Source organism: Rhinolophus sinicus, linkage group LG12 (assembly GCF_036562045.2).
Source record: "Rhinolophus sinicus isolate RSC01 linkage group LG12, ASM3656204v1, whole genome shotgun sequence".
NCBI classification, from domain to species: Eukaryota; Metazoa; Chordata; class Mammalia; order Chiroptera; family Rhinolophidae; genus Rhinolophus; species Rhinolophus sinicus.
The window spans coordinates 6,655,377-6,675,262 of record NC_133761.1 but is presented as its reverse complement, the minus strand read 5'-3'; the positions used below and the strand labels follow the sequence as shown (position 1 = coordinate 6,675,262).

Below are 19,886 nucleotides of genomic sequence, written 5' to 3'. Positions count from 1 at the left end.
GGGAAACCTGATAGAGTAGGGCATTTCAAGCCCCAGGGGCAACCCTCAACCTAAGAAGAGCAGGAATCAGTGGATGAATGGCTGACTCCTGTCCCAACGTAGAACAATTCTTTGGTGCATTCACGTGGGTGCTTAGAGGGTTCCTGGTGTAACTGAGCCCCGTCACCCACAAGGGTCAGCTCACTCTTTATTGGCTTTCCTCCCTCCTCATGCCACTCTCCTGCTCTCTCAGTTGTATTTCCGGGGATCGTTTTCCAAACAAACTATCTGTACCCAACACCTTGTCTCTATTCTTCTGGAAACCGAATTAAGGCAGTTTGGCATGTGGGCACAGCATAGAGTCAAAGCCGTCACTCACTGAACATCTGCTGTGTGCTAGATACCTTGCTAAGTTCTCTGCATCAATCCAGATAAGCACCTTTCAAGGTTGATATTATCCTCCCCACACGACAGATGATAAGTTAAGGCACAAGAAAAGGCTAGGTGATTCTCGGAGTTTCCCCATCCCACCTCCCTCTTTCTCATGACAAAACATGCCTTCCTCCTATACTGGTGATAGAGAGAGGCAATTGGATGAGCTTTACCAATTTCCTTCCCATTGACTCACAGTCCCTCCGAGTCGTCCATTCTTTCTTCCTCTCACAGGGTTTAGGATGTGAAGCTTCTCCAAAGGAAATAACAGGAGGCTTGAGGGCAGGTGGTCCTGAGTTCTATTTATAACTTCCACTTAAGAGTTTCTGACATTGCGCAGGTCTTTTTATGTTTCTGGGCCTTGATTTCCTCATTTATAAAGTGGGAGTGATGATGTCTTATCACTGTAATGATTGGATAATGTTTTAATAACTGTACTTCCACAGCCTGTATAGTGATGGTTTCTAAGGAAACGTGCAATCAACACCAAGCTTTCTTCATGGCTACGAGCTTTACTTTTGCGTTTGGTTCTTTTCTTCCTCTGGGTCGTAAGGTCATCAATTATTTTTCTTTCTCGTGTCTTTATTCTCTCCCTCCCAACTGCTTCCTTTCTCACATCTTACAAATATACTCAAGTCTCCTCTATCCCCCCCTCCAGCAACCAAAAACAAACTCTCTTTACTTGTCACTCCATGTCATCAATGAAGCAAATAACATTCTGCCACATAATCACAGAAATGTCTATTTATTAATAAGTGGTACAGTATTTACTTTTTAAAGATAGAACATAAAAAAATCAGGTAAGAATTATTTGCATAAGATATATGGAAATCAAACTATTAAAGTTCAAATAGTGGACAGAGCCAGAATATAAATTACACATACAGTTTAAAAATTACAGGAGATGATATTATAAAGAGCACTAAAGGCCACTTGTGGAATAGTTGTGTTCCCGTGTAAGCCAGGACGTGAAGAAAGCCTACTTGTAGCATGGAGACAAATTCAAGGAGCAAGGCACCAGAATTCTATGCCATAAGAGGGGGTTAAAGAAAATACCGTCCAAAATCAAATACAATGGATTCGTGTCATTGGAAATTTGCTCTTTAGAGGTTGGTGTTTTCCATCATCGTTACGTTAGAAAGAGAAAAAAGAAAAAGAAGAATAGCATATCCGATTGGAAGCAATGTAGAGAGCACTTTTCTCTTTTAAACAGGGAATGATCGACAAATCTGGTGAAGCTGGCTCATCTTTCTAAGGAGATTTTCAAGATGGAGCCTGCCTCACGTTTCCAGCAGCAAAATCTCTGATGCTTGACAAAATATCTGCCACCAATCTTGAAACTTCGCCTTCCAGGAACTTAACTCTTCTCCTAGGAACTTGGGGGGTGGAGCTACTCTTCCTTGCTCCGTTGAAAAATTATTCAGAGGGGAAAGAAGGGCTCCATTACTAGATCAGGATGGTTTCCACTGGGAACCTTGATCTTTTAATACCAAGAGAAACACAAGTGTTCTGCATATTTGGCTTCCCAAAGAGTGTTTCTGAAGACTCACCTGTTTCTGCAGGATTTCAAAGACCTGAAACAAAGGTACAGTCTAGAGACAAAAGACCAGAGTCAGGAGAGACGTTATTTGAACTTGTTCGGTTAAAACAATGACAGGACATCCTTGGGGGCCAAGAACAAGGGGCTCTTATGGGATTATCTGCAGCCACACTGAACCCCCAGAGCTAAGGGATCCCAGTATGAGCCAGATGAATCATTTATGTGGCATATATTCTGCCACTGACAGCTGGATTGCGAAACCACTCAAAGGAAAGGCAGGACGCACCAAATAGCTAACTGAAGCAGTCGGTGCAAAAATCACTCTTTTCTCCAGGGACCCAAAGGGTCAGTGATTATTTTTCTATAAAGCTGACTGGGCAGAGGTGGGCAGAGCATGGTGGAGGACCACAGGGCACAATTTGAGGGCATTTCCATTGACCTGGGAAACTTGGGGGTGGGGGCAGAATGAGCTTTGGAGGTACATGTGCTTTGGTTATGATCCCCGCTCTACCTCTGATAATGAGTGACCTTTGCAAGACATTTTCCCTCTCTGCTTGTTTCCTCATCTAGAAGATGGAGACAATACACTCCCTCGTGGAATTGCGATGAGGACTGCATCAAGTCAAGAGACAGAACTATTATGTCACATGCAACTCATAAAGAGAGCTGAGAGTCAGTTTCTCCCCCCTCCCCTGGCCTCCATCTTGTGGGCAGAGGAGGGGACTGGAACATTGAAAGAAAACACTCTCCCAGTTTTCGTTTCTCTTAGGCATCACATTGTAGTTCATCTGACAAGTCTAAGAGGAATCACAAATATATTCATAATCACTGGGCTAGGCTTTTCACCAACATTCAGGTTACTCTTCAAGAGACCCTATTTTGATTTATTTCCCCAAAACTTATTTTAAGAACAGTGCTAACATGGGGGCTAAGAAGACGTAGGTGGAATGATAGTCTTTAAAATCAGTGGGTCAACTATTGCCATCCAAGAACTCGAACACCTTTATATGTCTTAGGAGCTTCTGGTTCAGTCAGATTCAGGAGCACTGAGCTTCCTGCTACTGGGTTTAAAAAGGGCTGTTGGGGAACCTGCTAGATTCTGGCAATTCTACCCTAAGAGGAACATAAGTAGAAACCCACTGTGGAAATCCACATTGGAGCCAACAGAGGCCTCTTTACTTCCTAAAATAATTTCCTAGTTACACAAACGTAAAATGTCTTCTGAGTGGGTTGAATCCTGTTTGCTTCTTTGTAGCTTTTGGTGAAGGACTTAGCGAGCTGGTTGTGACCTGGCCAAAACGGGCATTCTCTGGAACAAAGCCGGAGGAACCAGGCTGTGCTCAGGAGAGACCCAGAGATTACAGCACCAAGGGACACCTTTAGTAGAACTGGCAACGTGGGGTCATATAGATCTCAACAGAAATCACATCCTAGTTCCTAAAATCAAACCCATAAACTTTTTTTTTCAAAGAAAAGTTCTGCTAAATTGACTTATAGATGCGAGGACAATATGAAGCATGATTCTGGAACTCAGTGAGTCCAAGTAACGGACTAAAGAGCTGAACCAGTCCAAGCTTGGCAGGACAGGGAGGAGACAAAAACAGAAGAAGTCAGAGGAGGGGAGGGGAGGGGAGGGGAAGAAGAAACGTTGTCATCTTTCAAAGCATGGGGTCCCCACTCACATTCCAGAGAACAAGTCCCAACCAATGTGTGTAGTTTCACAGTTCTTGAGTGGCCAGGAAGTTTTCCTTCATCTCCTGGTCTCAACAACAATACTTTGTTCTCATTGGTTATTTGGCTTTTAGTTTTTGATCCTCAACATCTGGACCAGGATTTGGGGGCCTTGGGTTCTCAACTCACTCTGCTAACCGATCACTCACTCCGTCATTGAATATGATTCTCTTCTCTTGAGCCTCTGCTTCCTGATCGAAAAAGAGAGGTGGGTGCTCTGGGCGAGTAAGGTTAACTAAGGTCTCTTCTTGCTCTGAGCATCTAGGAATCTATGAGTTTGTATCTCCCTGCATCTACGCTAATAAAGCAAAATCCTAGTCACAATTTGCCGACATGGATGCTGAACTTGAGGCTGTTAAAAGGCCAGGAAGTAATTCCCTAGGGAAGGTTTGGGCAAGCTTGAATCTTTCTTCTGGAAGTTCTCCATTCACCATCAGGATGTTGTCTGACAGACGTCACGGCACGGTGGCTTTTCCTCGTTGGAACCCCTAGCTCCTTTGGACTTAATTATTCCTATTATTTGGCTTTGCCTCCCACAGAGGGTCCTTTGAGAGAATGGTGCAATGTCTGGTATTGTATGTCCAATGCAACTGCCACAGCCCAGTCCCTGGGATCCAACATTCCTGCTTTTCCTCATTTTAATACAAAGGTAAGCATTCTAATTTGTAGAGATGTATTTACTTAAAAAGCAATTGCAAAAGCGCCTGACTTTGTTACGTAATAATTGGGATTGTCTCCACCACCCTTTTTCTGCAAAAATATATTTTTCCAGTGTAAAATTAGGGATCATAAGTAATACCAAAGAGCGTGACAATGGAGTCCACACATACTGTAACAAGGAGTATGTTTAACAGCTCCCAGTACGTGGCCATCACTGTACTAGGAACTTTATATGTATTGATTGTCTCATTGAAAAATGAAAACAGGCCAGAAGCGTCAAGCACTTTTGAATGTTCTGAAACTCAAATTCATCCAGGTCACCTCTATGGCCATCTTTTCTGACATTTCCATTGTTGGTTTCCAAAACCACTAACGCTATGCAGGTAGCTTGGTTCCTAACGTCTTCTAACCTGGGCATCGGCGAGGTGAGACCTGCTGCCTTGTTTAGAGTACTACTGACTTAGTTTTGAATAGTGTAATACCAGTAACACAAGAAATATGGGTTGATTTGGATACAAAAAAAAAAAAAAAGAAAAGAAAGGAAGAAAGGACTTACAGTCTTTTTAAAAGTTCATCCTGAAATAAACAAGCCTTCAAGGACAAGTGAAGACCTGGGGGAAATTCCTAAGGTGCCTGGGGTTCAGAAAGCAAGGAAAGCCCTTGTGGTCCTAGGTGCCTTGGAGACATATGCATGGAAAACAAAGAGCAGCTCTGTAGCGTCTCCGGGGGAAAGCCTGGTGCGCTCGGCCACACTGCATAGTCAACTTCGTAGAGCCCTGGACAGACGTCTTCTCTTGCCCCCGAAGAATCGGATCAGCAGATCCCCGCAGGCAGACTCATGCCTCCCTCTTGAAATAGATGCTGTGGCCTGGCCTGCACCATACGCTGCTCTGAGTCCACGTGACGAAAGGGAAGTAGCTCAGCTCCTTGCCTGAACTCAAGCCTGCAGGAGTTTAGGGAGAAGTCGGGTGTGTTCAAGAACCTTCCCAGAAACTCGAGAACTTCCTTCTTACACAGCTTATCTGGAGCCATAAAGTCCAAAGCATTGAACCCAAACTCAGAGTCCCCATTCAACCCACTCAGTCTTCCCTGGGCTGATGGGGTTTTGATGCAGAATTTTTGCTCTCACATTACTCCACGTTCAGTCTCTTGATGACGCCAAGCTAAGAAGCACTGCAGTCAGTATAGTTGTTTTCATGGATGAAATCAGATACTGGTCACTCCTCGGGAGACTAGTTGAAGGGACCTCTCATATTTGAGGCCACTAGATTCCTAGCTTTTTGAAAGCAGGAACTGTGGTTTTCTTAACTGAATTTTTCATGCATTGTACAATACCTAGCAGACAGCTTAATAAACTTGTAAATGAATAAACACATGTTTTTATTACACTGTCATTAGAGTGGAGTTGAATTATGAGAATAGTCTTGGCAAATTATGAGTCGATCCTATTATATTAGAATTTTCTACAAGTAATTATTTCTCCAACTTACAGTGTTCAGGAACTGCCCTACATAAAACAGGGAAGTCATAATACATAATTCTTGATTAATTAGCTAATTTTGAACTATAGTATACCTTGGGGTTTTCTAGATACATTTTTATGAAAACTAGAGCTTCATAACATCAATGTCATGTCTAATCAGTCTAAGCTCTCAGTTCCCAGAAAAAGTACAGTTAATGAATAGAACTGTCTCAATTTGATGATTTTTTTTTTTCTTTTTCTCTTACAATTTTTTTTTCTTAAACTTTTTGTGTTTGCTTGTGTGCTGGTATTTGATAGTCAGAACTCACACTTGATCTCAAGTACTTTCTTCTCAGCCCAATAAGGATCACCTTTCACCTAACATTTCAAAAGTAGATTTCTCATTCATTTTGATCCTGCTGACACATGACCTCTCAAAATTTTCATCGATCCCATTATGATGCACAGATGCTGAATACGTATGAGGGGATCATAGCTTCCCTTGGAAAAATCATGCCCAGTTTTTATGATGGAATCGATTTTAAGGGAGTCTGTCAAAACTGCAATTTCCCGGCCAAGCTTCCTGGTATCTCTGAAGGAGTATAATCTTGGGCCACATTATTAACCAATTCTGTTGGATTATTCCATTATGCTGTTCTTTTGTCTGACAAAAAGATCTTTGTAGAAGCATACATTGCTTCTCCCCATAACTTATGTTTAATCCTAGACCTTGAATTTCTGTCTCATCAGTGCTAACCGTGTGGGTGATACTGTCTATGGTCTGATTTGCTTTTCTGGAACGTATGTTTTTATTTTTTTGAATGTATTTTTTTAAAGGGGGATATCAAAGCAAAATATTCCAGAAGACCATGTTTCTCTTTTCTTAGATGGAAAAGAATAGACCTTAAGTTCTATCATTTATTCATTCATGAAAAATGGATTTTGTCTTTGTACGGATGATGACAACTTACCACACATTGGACACATGGTGGCAATGAACAGAAACACCGTCCCTGCCATCGTGGCCCGTGACCCAGCAGGGAAACGAGCCTGCCCTCCTATGGTTTGGGAAATAACACAAGCTCCAACCCTTTGGAGGTTATTAAAAGAACCTAAGGCAGCCCTCTCACTTTGGATCTGTGGTGACTAATTTTAACCTGAGGATGAAAGTCTCACTGTTCAGCTGAGAACTACACTGAGTTCTGGGCAAACACCTCTATTAAGATGCGGAGACCAGTAGGTTCGGTAAGAATTTTAACAAGTTAAAAAAGTAATCGATGCATATGCGGAGAGTTTGATTCATTCTTCATCTTTTTTGTTTTAAATAATCCATATACATATAATAGAACAGAGTAAGATGTCAGATGGTGGGTGGCTTAATCATTTCTGGTGAAAGATTCCAGGAATGTCAGAATTAAGAACCAATCCCTACACAAGGGGCATAGGGATTCTTAGGTCATGAACTCCAGTGGCACTTTCTGGGACATTGAAGGACCAAATGATCCATGCCTTTTGCTCTTCATTGCTGGAAGGTCAAACGGACAACCATAGGACAGGGGGCTTTATGTCTGATGTGTGCGATCATTCTTGTGTATTCCCCTCCTCAGACTTCAAGGTCAACACCCATCCATTTGTGGCACTGTCCACCTAAAACTCCCTTTCTACCTCTTGCGGTGCCTGCCCTTGGCCAGGGACTTCAGATTTTGGTTGTAAGTTCCTAAAGTCAGGGACCAACCATCCATTATTACTGTACTCTAAGCCTTTTGCACGGTACGTGTTGACGAGGAGGTTGAAAGGAACCAAACTCTGAGGCAGTAGTTCCACTCTCCAATATAGTTAAATGCAAGACCACTGCATTAGATAACAATGAAACCATCAACCAGATGTCTGCCACACATATGATGGCTCTTGACAAGACTGTGAGAGAGAACTTGTACGTAGACATTCGTTTAGGTCATTTCGATCACCTTGATGGTTACCATGGCGACCATTCACAACTAGAGCTCAGATGTGTAAAAAGGTGTGACAATAACACTATGGAATAGTCACTTAGCTAATTCAACCCAAACCTAACAGAAACTTTTAACATCAAACTGTTTCAGAGAGTAGCGGTGTCCCATATGAGATCACAGCTTATTAAGCTTGTCCTTAATATATAATACTTAGACAGTTGGGCAGTGTTCTCCCGGCTGTGTGCTTACACTTCATCTAGTCTTATTAGTTACGGGCGGTTTAAAAACTCTGAAGGAGTGAAAACGGATGGTTCTGGAAATTTTGCCCATTTGCATATGAATACACGTTATAGCTTACTTGTATTATTATTTTTTTTTTTCCTAGATCCAAAACGCAATGCATCAGTAAGCATAGTTTGCAATGAAAGCAGACATCCTTCTCCTGCTGGATAAACTGTGTGGTAAGTGATTTCCACACGACACAGAGTACTGGTATCTTGGCACACTTTCTGGGTCCCATCGTGTAAAGGGCAGAGTAGTGAGCTCAGGGGAAACCAGCTAAGGAAGCAAGTCAGCTGACTGGGCTTTGAGTCCCAGCTCTCCAGGAGACAATGGAAGGACCCCGGCCGGACATGTCTCTTTACTTGAGCCAAAGGTTTCTCATTTTTACAAAGAAGGATGTAGACCAGATAGTTGCTGTGCCCTCTTGACTTTAATTTCTATTTGAGATGGATATTTTGTACAAGTATCATGGGGAGGAATGGGACTTGGAACTGCATTTTGAAGGCACTGCACTTAGCTGCTGCCCAGTGGGACACCTTACTTCTGATAAATTTCACAATCTTTGGCTACATCAATTGGGAACTACTTTAACTTGTATAAGTGTGTGTGTGTGTGTGTGTGTGTGTGTGTTTTCTCCCCATCAATTCATAACTCATCTGAAATGCTACACTTGGGACTACCACCATTTTTTCCAGATGAGGAAACTGAGGCATGCTATTAGACAATGGCAGACTAAGGGGGCTGGTTCCCTTTAAGAGCTTTTAGAAGATTTTGCCAGTTTTTCTAATTAATAATTTTTAAAATTCTTGGTTTTGGCGATGTGGTGACCCTCTCATTCCTTTCCTGACATTATAGCTCAGAAGGCCACCTTCTAGGTACGCAATGCGTTTTTGTGGAGAAAATGATTTCTTTGCTTTAGAAAATAGTTAATCGATCAGTGGAGTGTTTTACATAAAAGGGCGGTGATCTGAGAAATAAACTACTTTCCCTGCTTACCAAACCAAAACTCAAAGCGACCGACCAAACAGACAAAGAGCACAACTCATCAATAATTTCTCCCTGTACTGGTCCAGCCGTGATGAAAAGTAAGAAGAGCAGGTAAATGTGCATCCTAGAGAAGATTAGCAGTACCATTTATATAGTGTCAAGTCATGCAAACCATGCTGCAAAGGAAGCGGCTTCGTTGTGGTGACATGGGGAAGACGAGGCTATGACAAGCCCCTGTCTGGGTGTGGGTCCACTGCACACATGCATGCGTGGGGTGCAGCCACTGGTGATCTCACTGCTAAGTGTCGGGCGTGAGAGCAAGTGAGCTATACAAAGTCTGTCTACAGTACAAGGAGGGTCAGCCCATGGCCCCTTTCAAATGGGCTTGTTGGAAGGGGTCCATATGGAATCAGAAATCCCGTCCCCTGTAGATGACAGAGGCATGGAGCCACTGGGGGTGAAGGGGTCTGTGTCTGTGTCTGTCTCACCCTCGGCGAGATACCGTTTCTCCCTCATCCAGCTGGATCCCCCATTGGGGCCAAACACGTCGTCTCTGTCCTGGGAGATGCTGAAGCCACTCAGAGACCGTTCCAGCTCCTCGTGGTTGACGGACATCAGGGACAGGGGTGTGTCACTGTCCCTTGTGATGCTTCGTCTCTGCCGGGGGGAGGCCCAGTCTGAGTAGGGCCCATGCAGTTCCACCTGGGACTGGTAGCTCACTTGGGAGTCGAGAAGAGTCAAGATAGGCAGGACCGTGGGCCTTTCCATATATGGTGCTGCCGTGGACAAAACGGTCGCTTGAACCTTTCCAGAACTGGGTCCCCCTCGGGGCGGGTTTGCTGGGTCATGGGCAAAGAACCCATAGGGGCCCACTTTGTCCACGGGCACCGGGTGGAAGCTGTAGGGGGGGTTGGGGGCTCCTGTCTCAGAATAGTTGCAAACGATGGTTTGCAAGTTCTCTTTCTCATCTGCCTCGGCTGGTGAGGGGGTCCCCTTGGGCGGGAAGTCCTCCGTGACGGGCACCCACATTCGTTCCATGTGCTGTGTATGCATGTCCACGAGGAAGTCCAGTTTCTTCCCCATGTCATGGACCTGGAAAACACAAGGAAGCGGGAATCACTGCTTTCTCGGGGAGGGGGGGTAGTTGTTGGCAGCGTTTACTTCTCAGAAGGCAAGAGGGCTCTGACATGTCCTCGTAACGACCACAGCTAATGATCTCGTGCCTCCTAATTTCGAGCCCTGTGCGTATATTAGTGAGAATCTAGAAACAACTTAGGCTACCTGAGCCCAGGCTGGAAGCAGAGAGACAGTCCGAGGAGAAGGGCTAGCAGCCTTCCTTGTTCTGGAGGACGAGATGGCCTCGTTGCTGGCTGTGGGTTAAGGAGCGGAAGTTCTTGATTTGCATGTGTCCCCTTAGACAGAAGCATGTGGACTGTTAGTGTCCGTTTCTCCTATGTGGTGATGGAAGCCCCAAAGATGCAGGGCAGTGGTTAGCAAGAATCGAGCTTCTCAGAACGGGACACCCTACCTAGCAGCCTTGGAGGCCAGTGGGAGTCCCACTGAGACAGGCTGCGATGTAGTCCTACAGATCAAACTGGGAACTTATTTAGTACTTGTGAGTGTATATACACAAGTGTGCGGGTGTACACATGTGTGCCCAAGCATTAATAGCAACTAACACTTACATAGCAGTTAGGAAGTGTCTGACTCTGTTTTATGCACTTTAAAGATATACCTCATTTAATTTTCACAACGACCCTACGAGGTGAACACTATTATTCTCTACTTTGTAGGTGAGGAAACAGATGCACCAAGCGATGAAGTAACTTGTCAAAAGTCCCAGAGCTGGTAAACGGAAGAGCTGAGATTTTTTTTTAAAAAAATACGCAAATTAAACTTTAAAAATGAAAAACGATGTTCTTGATAAGGCAAAAGAGAACAATCATTCAAATTTTCTCTCGCTTCTCCTGCATAGATCCAATTTTGGGTTATGAATAAAATACAAGGATGGATAGCAACCCTAAAGGAAACTGACAGTGCCATTTATCTAGGGTAATGTTAGGCAAACTAGGCCAAAGGATAAGCTTTCTTTACCACGGAAACGAGAGGTGAGCGACCATTCGCTGCGAGTGAATGGCCTTCAGGCCTCTTCACACAGGCCACACACTAACCTGGACTTGGACGGAAGGAGGGCTAAGGACACAGGAAATGGCGGGAATGGAACTAATGTTTCTTAAGCACGTGAGAATAGTAGCTACCATCTTCCCAGTGCTTCCTCTGTGCCAGCTACTCTGCTAGGTCATTTACATGTATCAACTCATTTGATTGGCACAGCTCCCTGATGAGGCATTAAAATCTCCCATTTTACAGATGAGGACACTGAGGCTAGGACGAGTCATTAACCTTAATCACCCTGCCAGGAAGTGCTAAATCAGGGATTCAATTTCTACCTCCTTTCTGGAATGGTAGATACTCCATATCTCCCTATGGAAAAAACAATGACATTTGAAAATAAATTTGATATACTTGTTTGTGGTTGAGGGAAAGGACAGACCTACCTGTCTTTCGACTTTCACAAACTTTCCCATCATGCTTTGGTCTTCAATTTCTGAGGTGGATGCTCTGGCGACAAATGGTTCATTCCTAGGACAGAGCCAACAGTGCTGTAAGACTGTTGTTATCTATTCCCGCTTTGCAAAGTCACTGCAGCTCAGCGGGCCAGGGTCCCAGGAGCCATCACACTCATACACGGTCTTCAGTCTCAGACGACGGGTTGAGCATGCATGGGGGGGGGGGCATGGGGAAGAGGCTGCCTCATCTCTGAAACGCTATACAGTGGGTATCAGTAGTTCATCTGTTCCGTTTTGTTAATAGTGGAATGCAGATGCTGAATCCAGAACATGATACGAGAGGCACGCGGGTGAGAATGGGATTGAGATGTGTGCTGGCCTTTGACCTTCAGCTATCCTCACAGGTGACATCTGCCTAAATTCCCGTTAGTTTCAGTACTGTCACAGTCTGTGCAGAAAGGCACTTTCAGGGGAGCCCAGCTAGTACTGCAAACCACGAACGTTAACCACTTCCTAGGTACTTGATGTTCTGTGCTAAGTCCTACTGGCTCCTGCTAAGTCCCGCAGTCTGTCTTTGGGTGAACAGTCTTGAATCAAAGCAGATGCCAAAAACACTGGTGGCCCATGTGTTCAGTCCAGCCCAGCAGTGTTTTCCTTATCCTGCACAGGGTTTTAAAAACAATGACACCATCTCAAAAATGGGGGCTTCACCTAAAATCTGGATCTTCAGCTTTTCTTGAAAAATTAGACTGTCTGGAAACACAATCTTCATTCCTAAAATCAGCTACAGCAGAACAGACCTCCTTTATATGGGGCACGTGCCTTCCAGGTCCCCAAAGACCACCACTCCCTATCCCGAATCCAGGACTGATGCTGAAGATTGATTAGATGCCTTTACCATCTTGCTTCTACCCTTGTTTTCTTTATAATAAGAAACCTGATTGTTAGAAGGTGCATAGTATTTCTCGTGCCTGACTTCCTTTGCTCATTTACATAGTCGCCTTGAAGGCATTTGGGAATAAAGCAGCATCAATTCAGGCAGTGCACGTTCTAAAGGCTGCTCCTCGTTCATCAGGACCTATAAAAGGAACATTTCCCAACATTTTGGGGGGCAGAGGGAAGGTCGAGCAGAGCTGCTCTGCTGAGGGACAGAGTTCTACCTGTTACCATGTTTGGGGGCCCTGACATCTGATTTCTTTCTCCAGTTTTGTTCTGGAAGAATCAGTCAATCATGGTGACTATACAGGATAAAGCCAAAACAGCTGACCACGAAGGTCTTGGGTCCTGCTGACCGGAAGTATTCTTTCAGTTCCAATACAACTCAGAAACCTTCTCTTATTTTATAAAAAGGAAACTATTATTTTCATTTTTCAATAACCATAAAAATGTGTCACCCACGTGATCTGGGTAGAGGGGCAGTAAGTCTTTTGCACAGAAACCCTTCAAACGGCCACAAACCAGAACAGGCTTCAAACTCTTTCTCTCCATTTCATCTAGGGGACTGGCCACCTCCCCCAACCATAACGGAACCACACTGAGCCTGTCAGCCGATGTCCACAGGCCCCACCTGGGAGACTGCTGGGATGGGTAGGTGAATGCTGCCCCTTTCTGAGACTTCTTATGTTTTGGAGTAGATGGCGGTCCGGGGGTGAAAATCATGTCTATTCTGGAAGAGAACACACAAAGAGGGGGATTACATCGCAATGAGCTTTACATGTGCAGAGAGGAAAGCAATTTATTCTCTTCCCTCGTTAGTCAGGAATGGGTTTGGAATATATAAGAGAAGGGGAAAAAGAGAGAGGGGGAGGAAAAGGGGGAGGGAGAGACAGAGAGAAAGAATTTAGAATCTCAATACATTATTATCTTATTTCTTTGGTCTGGTGGTACCGAGGGCATCTCCCCATTCCAGGGAGAAAGAGGGAATCAGATCACTGAGCCTGGAGAGGGTCAAGTCTCCTTATTTCTTACAGGAAATGTCGTATGTGCTGCACGCCTGTCTGGTCTTCCAGCTCTCTTAGTCCTCTCCACAGCATCTAGTTAGGCAGGTAAACCCTGCTAAACCACAGGCTCTGTGCTTCTGTGGCCACTGGAGGCCTGGTTAGATGTGACACTAGCTCCCACACCCCCTTCCTTTCCTGCGTGAGGCCCCAGCTCCCCATCCCTGCAGCTCTGAGCACAATAGGTGACAAATGTCCCCCCACGGAGCTGCAGGGCTGGGGCCGGGGCGGGACATGGAGCAGCCTGAAGGCTCACCACAGGCCCAGGTAAGACCAGGCTCCCAGAAGTAGCCATGGGTCCCCCAGTTTCGACAAAGCTGGCTGCTCCTCCACTGACACCACCATGGACCAGGTCGCCCCTCCTTTGTCTCTGGCCCACTCTAATATGAGCGTAGTCGGGGATATGCCATGAGTCATCCCAGCCGTCAGCCTTCAGCCATGGCTCATGGAAACACATTTGCCGGCTAAACATCAAAAATGACGGCAGTGTAAAGGTTCACTACATTCAGACAGGCCAGTATGTTGGAGTTGTGTATGTCCTAGACACCACGCGTCCTCCGTCTCTCAGACAGCCGTAGCCACATAAATAACAGCATGTGAGGTTCAGAAATCGTCCACACGTCCTTTGTTAAGCAGGCAGTGGGCATGGACTGATTGCCTGCCCCTATGCTAGGCAGCCGCACTTGACATTCCAGTTACAGATAAAGCAAGGTCACAAATAAGCTTTCCTCTCACCCAACAGCATCGTTCCAACTCATGGAGTGTGGTGGTCCTAGTACCTTTGCAGGACACCCCAGTGGGGAAATAGTCAGATGAGGAGACCGAGGTCCAGAGAGGACCTGACTCACGTCCATGTGAAATTTCACACAGGTCAGAGAAGGAGCTTCAAATAGGACTTCGGTTTCCTGACACCTGTTCTATGACTTCCTGACAGCACGTTTTCCTTTACTTTCTAAATGGTTTTTGTTTTGAAAAAGATATTACAATTCAGTAAAGAGTCAATAACTTTAATAAAAAGTCACACATGGACTCGTCATCTCAGTATAGCGACAGTAATTGTTTGGGGCAGGCCTATTCCTTTTCTCTAGGTCCCCTATATGGGAGAGTGTGTGTGTTGTGGGCATTTCTGAGCACACACATGTGCGTATGTCTCTGTGGTCATATTGTGCATATATATTAGTCAATATCATCACAAGATCTAGGCAGAATATATATATATTATATAATTCTAATTATATATATGTGTATGTATATACATGTATATATCTGAGTATTATTAGTAATCATATTATGGATATAGTCATAGGTCATACAGTTTTTTTATATTATATACATTTTTTAAATATCATTTGATGGATACGTAACTTTTTAAGAGAGCAGGTACCATTCTTTTCTTGATCACATTTTATAAGTGAGGAGGTGTGCTTACTAGAGAGAACAGGAACTTTGTAACCAGTGGGACCTGTTTGACGCCCAGCTCTGCCACCTCCTAGCTGGGTAATTTGGGGAAGTCCTTTGCCCTTTGAACTTTGGTTTCCTCATTGATAAAACGGCTCCTATAACACACTACCTTTACAGGGTTATCAGGGACTAGACGCATATAGGAAGAGTACCCAGGTGGTCAACAAAAATGGTGGCAATTATGAGTTGAACGCTGATGCTGCCTCCATATTTTTGTTATGATAAACAATAATGAACTTTTTTTAACACGGTGAAAAATTTATATTTAGAATTAGCCAGCTGGACTCAGTTTAGATGATTCCAGTTTTGTTGGCAACGTCCAAAGCCTCGCAGCCAGCGGCCAGTTGGACTTGTGCCTGCCTGCCTGCCATGAGGCCTGATGAGGGTGTTGACCTTGGCCACGTCAATGTCACGGAGCTTTCTCCCAGCCGGTTTGATCTGGAGCCAGTTGGCCTCGATATCCATCATGTCTGATGAACGTGATTTGTTCTTAAAATTCCTCCCCTGCATTTTGGATGATTTCTGAATGCCTTTCCCCCTCAGCTCTAAGGTTCACCTGGCTCTGATTCCTTAGCGGTGAGGCGAGCGTCGCCCTTCCAGATGTGACGGTCTTACCTCGTCTGAAGGTACTTTATCCTGGAAAGCATGTCGAGATGGCCTGCGGAATACTGCTCAATGACATCCTTCACGTCATAAGGCCTCAAAGTCTCCTTGAATTTTTTTTTATAGAGACGGAATTGTAGAATTCTGTGAAACAGAGATATTGGTGGGTCACGAATAGAGAGTGAAAGAAGCTATAATACAAGGCTAACAAACTCAGGGGTGGGAGGAGGTAACAACCAAAATAGAAAAGAACTTGATGGGGAGAAGTTCCAACTCTGGGTCGTGGGTCTAGCCCTCCGAAACACACAGAATAGGCTGCTTAGAACCTCTCCCTCACGACCACCTCCCTTCACTCATGTGAATAACAATAACATCATAGTAACAATAAGAGCTAACATGTACTGAATATTCATTACAGACATTGAGCTAAGTATTTTATGAACCATCTGCTAATATACAGCACATTCTCCCAGGGCCATTTGTTAATAAAGTCAGAACTTTCCTCAGACCCCAGGTCTGTATGCTGCTGACAACGGTCGTGCTCTCCATTACTGTGTCTAGATGAGGACAGCTCTTCCGGAATAGCCTCTCTAAATCTTTGGCTTGTGAGCTCCTAGAAATGAGAAACTATTTCTGTTCCTCGAGTTTTCTCAGATTCTTAGTAAAGGGGGACACTCAGAATCACAGATGTCAAACCCCCACTTCCACCTTCCTTCTTGGGAACCAATAAAGTCACCCCAGATGACTAATGCTCCTTGAAAACCCCATCCCGAGGTCCACTCCCGCTGAGCACGGCCTTAATTAAAACCCCTAATCACAGGTCAGAGAACTTTCGAAGTTCCTTTTGTTTGTCATCACCCATGGCTCCAGCCTCTAAACACTACTTTGGCGTATTGCTTCCACCATCCAATTGACTTGCCACCCTTTTCTAACTTTGTGTCATTTTATAAGCCTGCCCGTTGCATAACTCCCTCTGAGGTAGGTGCCAGCAAATGATGGCTCGAAGGCCAGATCTGGCCCACTGCCTGTTTTTGAGAGTAAACTTAGGTTAGAACACAGCCACAGCCATTCATTTATGTATTGTCTACGGCGCTGCAAAACTCAGAGTTGAACACTTGCAACAGAGACCCATGGAGCACAAAGCCTCAAATATTTACTATCTGGCTCTTCATGGAAAAAGCTGTCCCACCCTCAACTAAGACATCAATGAAAATGCTCAAATGGACAGGGCAGGAGCCAGACAACGGAACGTCCCAGCAGAGACCTCCTTCCAGGCTGACACAGGTTCAGCCACGGGTTTTCTCTGAGTAAGATCATTCAACCAGTTATGAATGCAGGTCGGTGTGCTTTATCCAGGTGTATTTCTGTCCACACATTGTAACAGTCGTGTGCTTCCCTGATCTCTTGGACTGGGGACCTTGCTGAAAACATCATGACCAGTTCTTGGAGAATCCAACTTATTTTCTAGAATTCACTGCCACCATTGTGGAGTGCTTTTAACTCCATGACCTGCTCAGCACTTGTTTGAAGTGGTAGCAAATTTTCATTTCCTTATAGAATTCTAAAGCAAACTAGAACTAGTCAGGGTAGATTATAATCTCATCTGATATAGACAAAAAAATCCTATAATTGATTATCTTGTTAAAAAATGCTAATTAAAAAGAATGAGATGTATGAAGGCAGAGGAAAAGCTACTGTGAGTAGGAGCTTATACAGGAAGAAAACTTCATGTTAATAGATCCCCTGTCCCACTACCCTGTAAAAGAAATGGTGGCCAAAGCCAGACAAGAGCCTGACAGTTGGAAATATTGTCAGGAGCCTGTGAGAGCATTTGTATAAACAGGACAGCAAGAGTCACCCGTGATGACTTGTAGGACTCATTCTTCTCAGGCAGCATCCCACACAGAGTACTGACACACTCTTTGGATCTGACTCAGGGGTTCCTCGAGGGGCTTCCAGCCCACCTTCCCAAAGCCAAGAGCACTTTTCACAGGCATGTCCTGTGGAGTTGAGCTGGGGCCTGGGGAAGCCCACAGGTAGGGGGTGGGCAGGGGGCCTTACCTGACGGCTCGGATGGCGGCCTTCAGGGTGGGGATCATGTCTTCAATGAGGAAGTCATTCCCATAGCCCCTGTCTTCCGCCAGGGGGTCGCCTGTCCCGGCATCTGGGAGGGAGACACGCATCTCAGTGGCATAGCCACAGTGCTTGGAAAGGCTCGGGACCTCGTTCAGTCCCAGCCGTCCCAGCTCCACCTCCAGGGACTCTGTTCCACCTCCAGAAACCCTGCAGCGTCCTCCAGTTGTGACGTCACCCAGCCTTTCTTAGCATTCCCCTTCTATTACCCAGGCGTCTGCACCAGAGGTGCCTGCTGTTCAGGACTGTTGGTCCGGGCAGGGAGCTAGAAGGGAAGTGCCATGAGTTCCAGGGCTCCCGAGTGGCCCTTTGGAGGCAGCACAGGGCACACATGTGGGCGCTAGACAGACCTGAGTTCAGATTCTTGCTCTATCAGTCATTATGCTCGTGACCTTGGTTTGGCGGGGGGAGAGGGGTCACTTTCTGAGCCCTGCTTGTGCCCAGCTCACTCTGCACCTGGTCCCTCTCCATCTTTCAAGTTGACCTCCAAGAGAATACACTGATCACGGCCACCCTTAGGAAGGATGGAGATATGTCCCAAAGGTCTCTGAGGCATCTGCCCACATAAATGTGGTGGTTATGGCCCAGGAGAACAGCTGACTTGGTGGGGACATATCACAGAAGCCTCCAGACCAGGGGATCTGGACCAGATGAAACGAGAAGTTGGTTCAGGGAGGGTAGGGAGTGGGCTACTTTGCAGACTGTGAAGGGAGGGAGGAGAGGGAGGAAGAGGGCCTGGGAGAAGCAGAAGTGGGGGGACTCAGGGTGAGGGAGAAGAAAGGCCTTACCTTCAGAACTCTGCCAGAAAGCGTAGGCTTTCATGCGGAAGGCGGTGCGAAAACGCTCTTTATTGTTTAAGACAACAGGCTTTGGCTCTTTAGAAGGACTTTCTTCTATGGCATCTACATTCAGAGGGGTAAATAGCTTTCCTTTAGTATTGCTACCACGAGGATTAGAAAGACGAACCCGATCCAAGAGACCCAGCTTTTGGCTACAAAATAAGCAAAAGTGAACAATTTTCCTCCTTGAGTGCAGGCTTTCGTATCTCCCCGTCCCTCTCCATAAAGACTCACACATTCTCCGTGAATGGGACAGGCGTGCCCTCAATGCTAAGTCTGATGTAGCCGCTTGGATGGGCGGGGCTTGGTTCTGATCCTAGCTCGACAATTTACTAGCTATGACACCTCGGGGACGTTTCTTAACTTCTCTGGACTTCATTTTCCTCTTACACTGAAGAGGAGCTCACACGAGATGCAGGATGTAAAATGCACAGCTCGTAGTACATGCAGCAAAGCTTCGTTCCTTCTCAGTCCCATTTCCTTGGTATCAGTGCCTTTGTACCACTCTGTGATGCCCAGATAGCAACTTACACACACAAAAAGCCTGATCAAATGTTCCCTGAGCAGAATTAAATGACATAAGTTACATAAAGCAGGTATCCTAACCTGGTGCCCACAGACACCTCCCCTCAATCGGTAGAATTTAGGGGGCGTCCGTGAGCCTGGTTGGGAATAAAGCATTACTCCTTTAATTTACTAACCTCTAACTGAAACTTAGCATGTCTTTCTATGAAGAATGTAGGTAATAAACCCCAGGAATATCGTGAGTGCCCGAGTCATAATCTGGGCTTTCCACAACAGAAATCGTAGATTATTTTATGTGCTATTATCTCCAGGTATTGCGATGCCGGTCACTGCCTCAAAGTTAGGGTGGTGTTCAACCTGCCATGAGGTCTCATCATCAGATTCATCACAGAGAAGCACACACATGACCGCCTCTCAAATGCTTAAAAGTTCTGACGATTATGTTTCAATGCAGTGTTGGCACAGGTTTTCGACTGTGAGGTCTACTAATAGACGGATTGTTTTCTCAATAAATATGCAGTTAGCTCTCTGTTTCCCCGAGTTCTGTACCCTCAGATTCAACCAACAGTGGATCAAAAAAATATTTTGCCTTTGTGGTGGGGAGTCCTCAGAGGTGGGGGGCAACTGTATGCACCGATCTTTGCCATTTTGAGTATCCGTGGATTTTGGTATCCAAGGAAGTCCTAAAACTAATCCCCCACAGATATTGAGGAATGACTGAAGGTACATTTGG

General features: G+C 45.2%; 1 protein-coding gene across 2 annotated transcripts in view; it reads right to left on the bottom strand.

Moving 5' to 3' along the window:
• Window positions 1-1,140: 1,140 nt before the first annotated feature.
• The window catches only part of KCNQ3 (potassium voltage-gated channel subfamily Q member 3), a 218,101-nt gene continuing 199,355 nt past the window's right edge, over window positions 1,141-19,886 (bottom strand). Inside the window, exons 10-16 of one of the 2 annotated variants that reach the window (XM_074316306.1) lie at window positions 18,578-18,780; window positions 17,718-17,820; window positions 15,669-15,800; window positions 13,163-13,261; window positions 11,584-11,668; window positions 10,307-10,437; window positions 9,614-10,117 (exon numbers count right to left, since the gene is read on the bottom strand). In XM_074316306.1, the coding sequence (XP_074172407.1) occupies window positions 9,763-10,117; window positions 10,307-10,437; window positions 11,584-11,668; window positions 13,163-13,261; window positions 15,669-15,800; window positions 17,718-17,820; window positions 18,578-18,780 (1,108 nt within the window). In that variant the 3' untranslated portion in view covers window positions 9,614-9,762. Of the gene's footprint in view, window positions 10,118-10,306; window positions 10,438-11,583; window positions 11,669-13,162; window positions 13,262-15,668; window positions 15,801-17,717; window positions 17,821-18,577; window positions 18,781-19,886 lie in introns of both variants that reach the window. The other variant, XM_019711688.2, reaches the window with a different exon arrangement.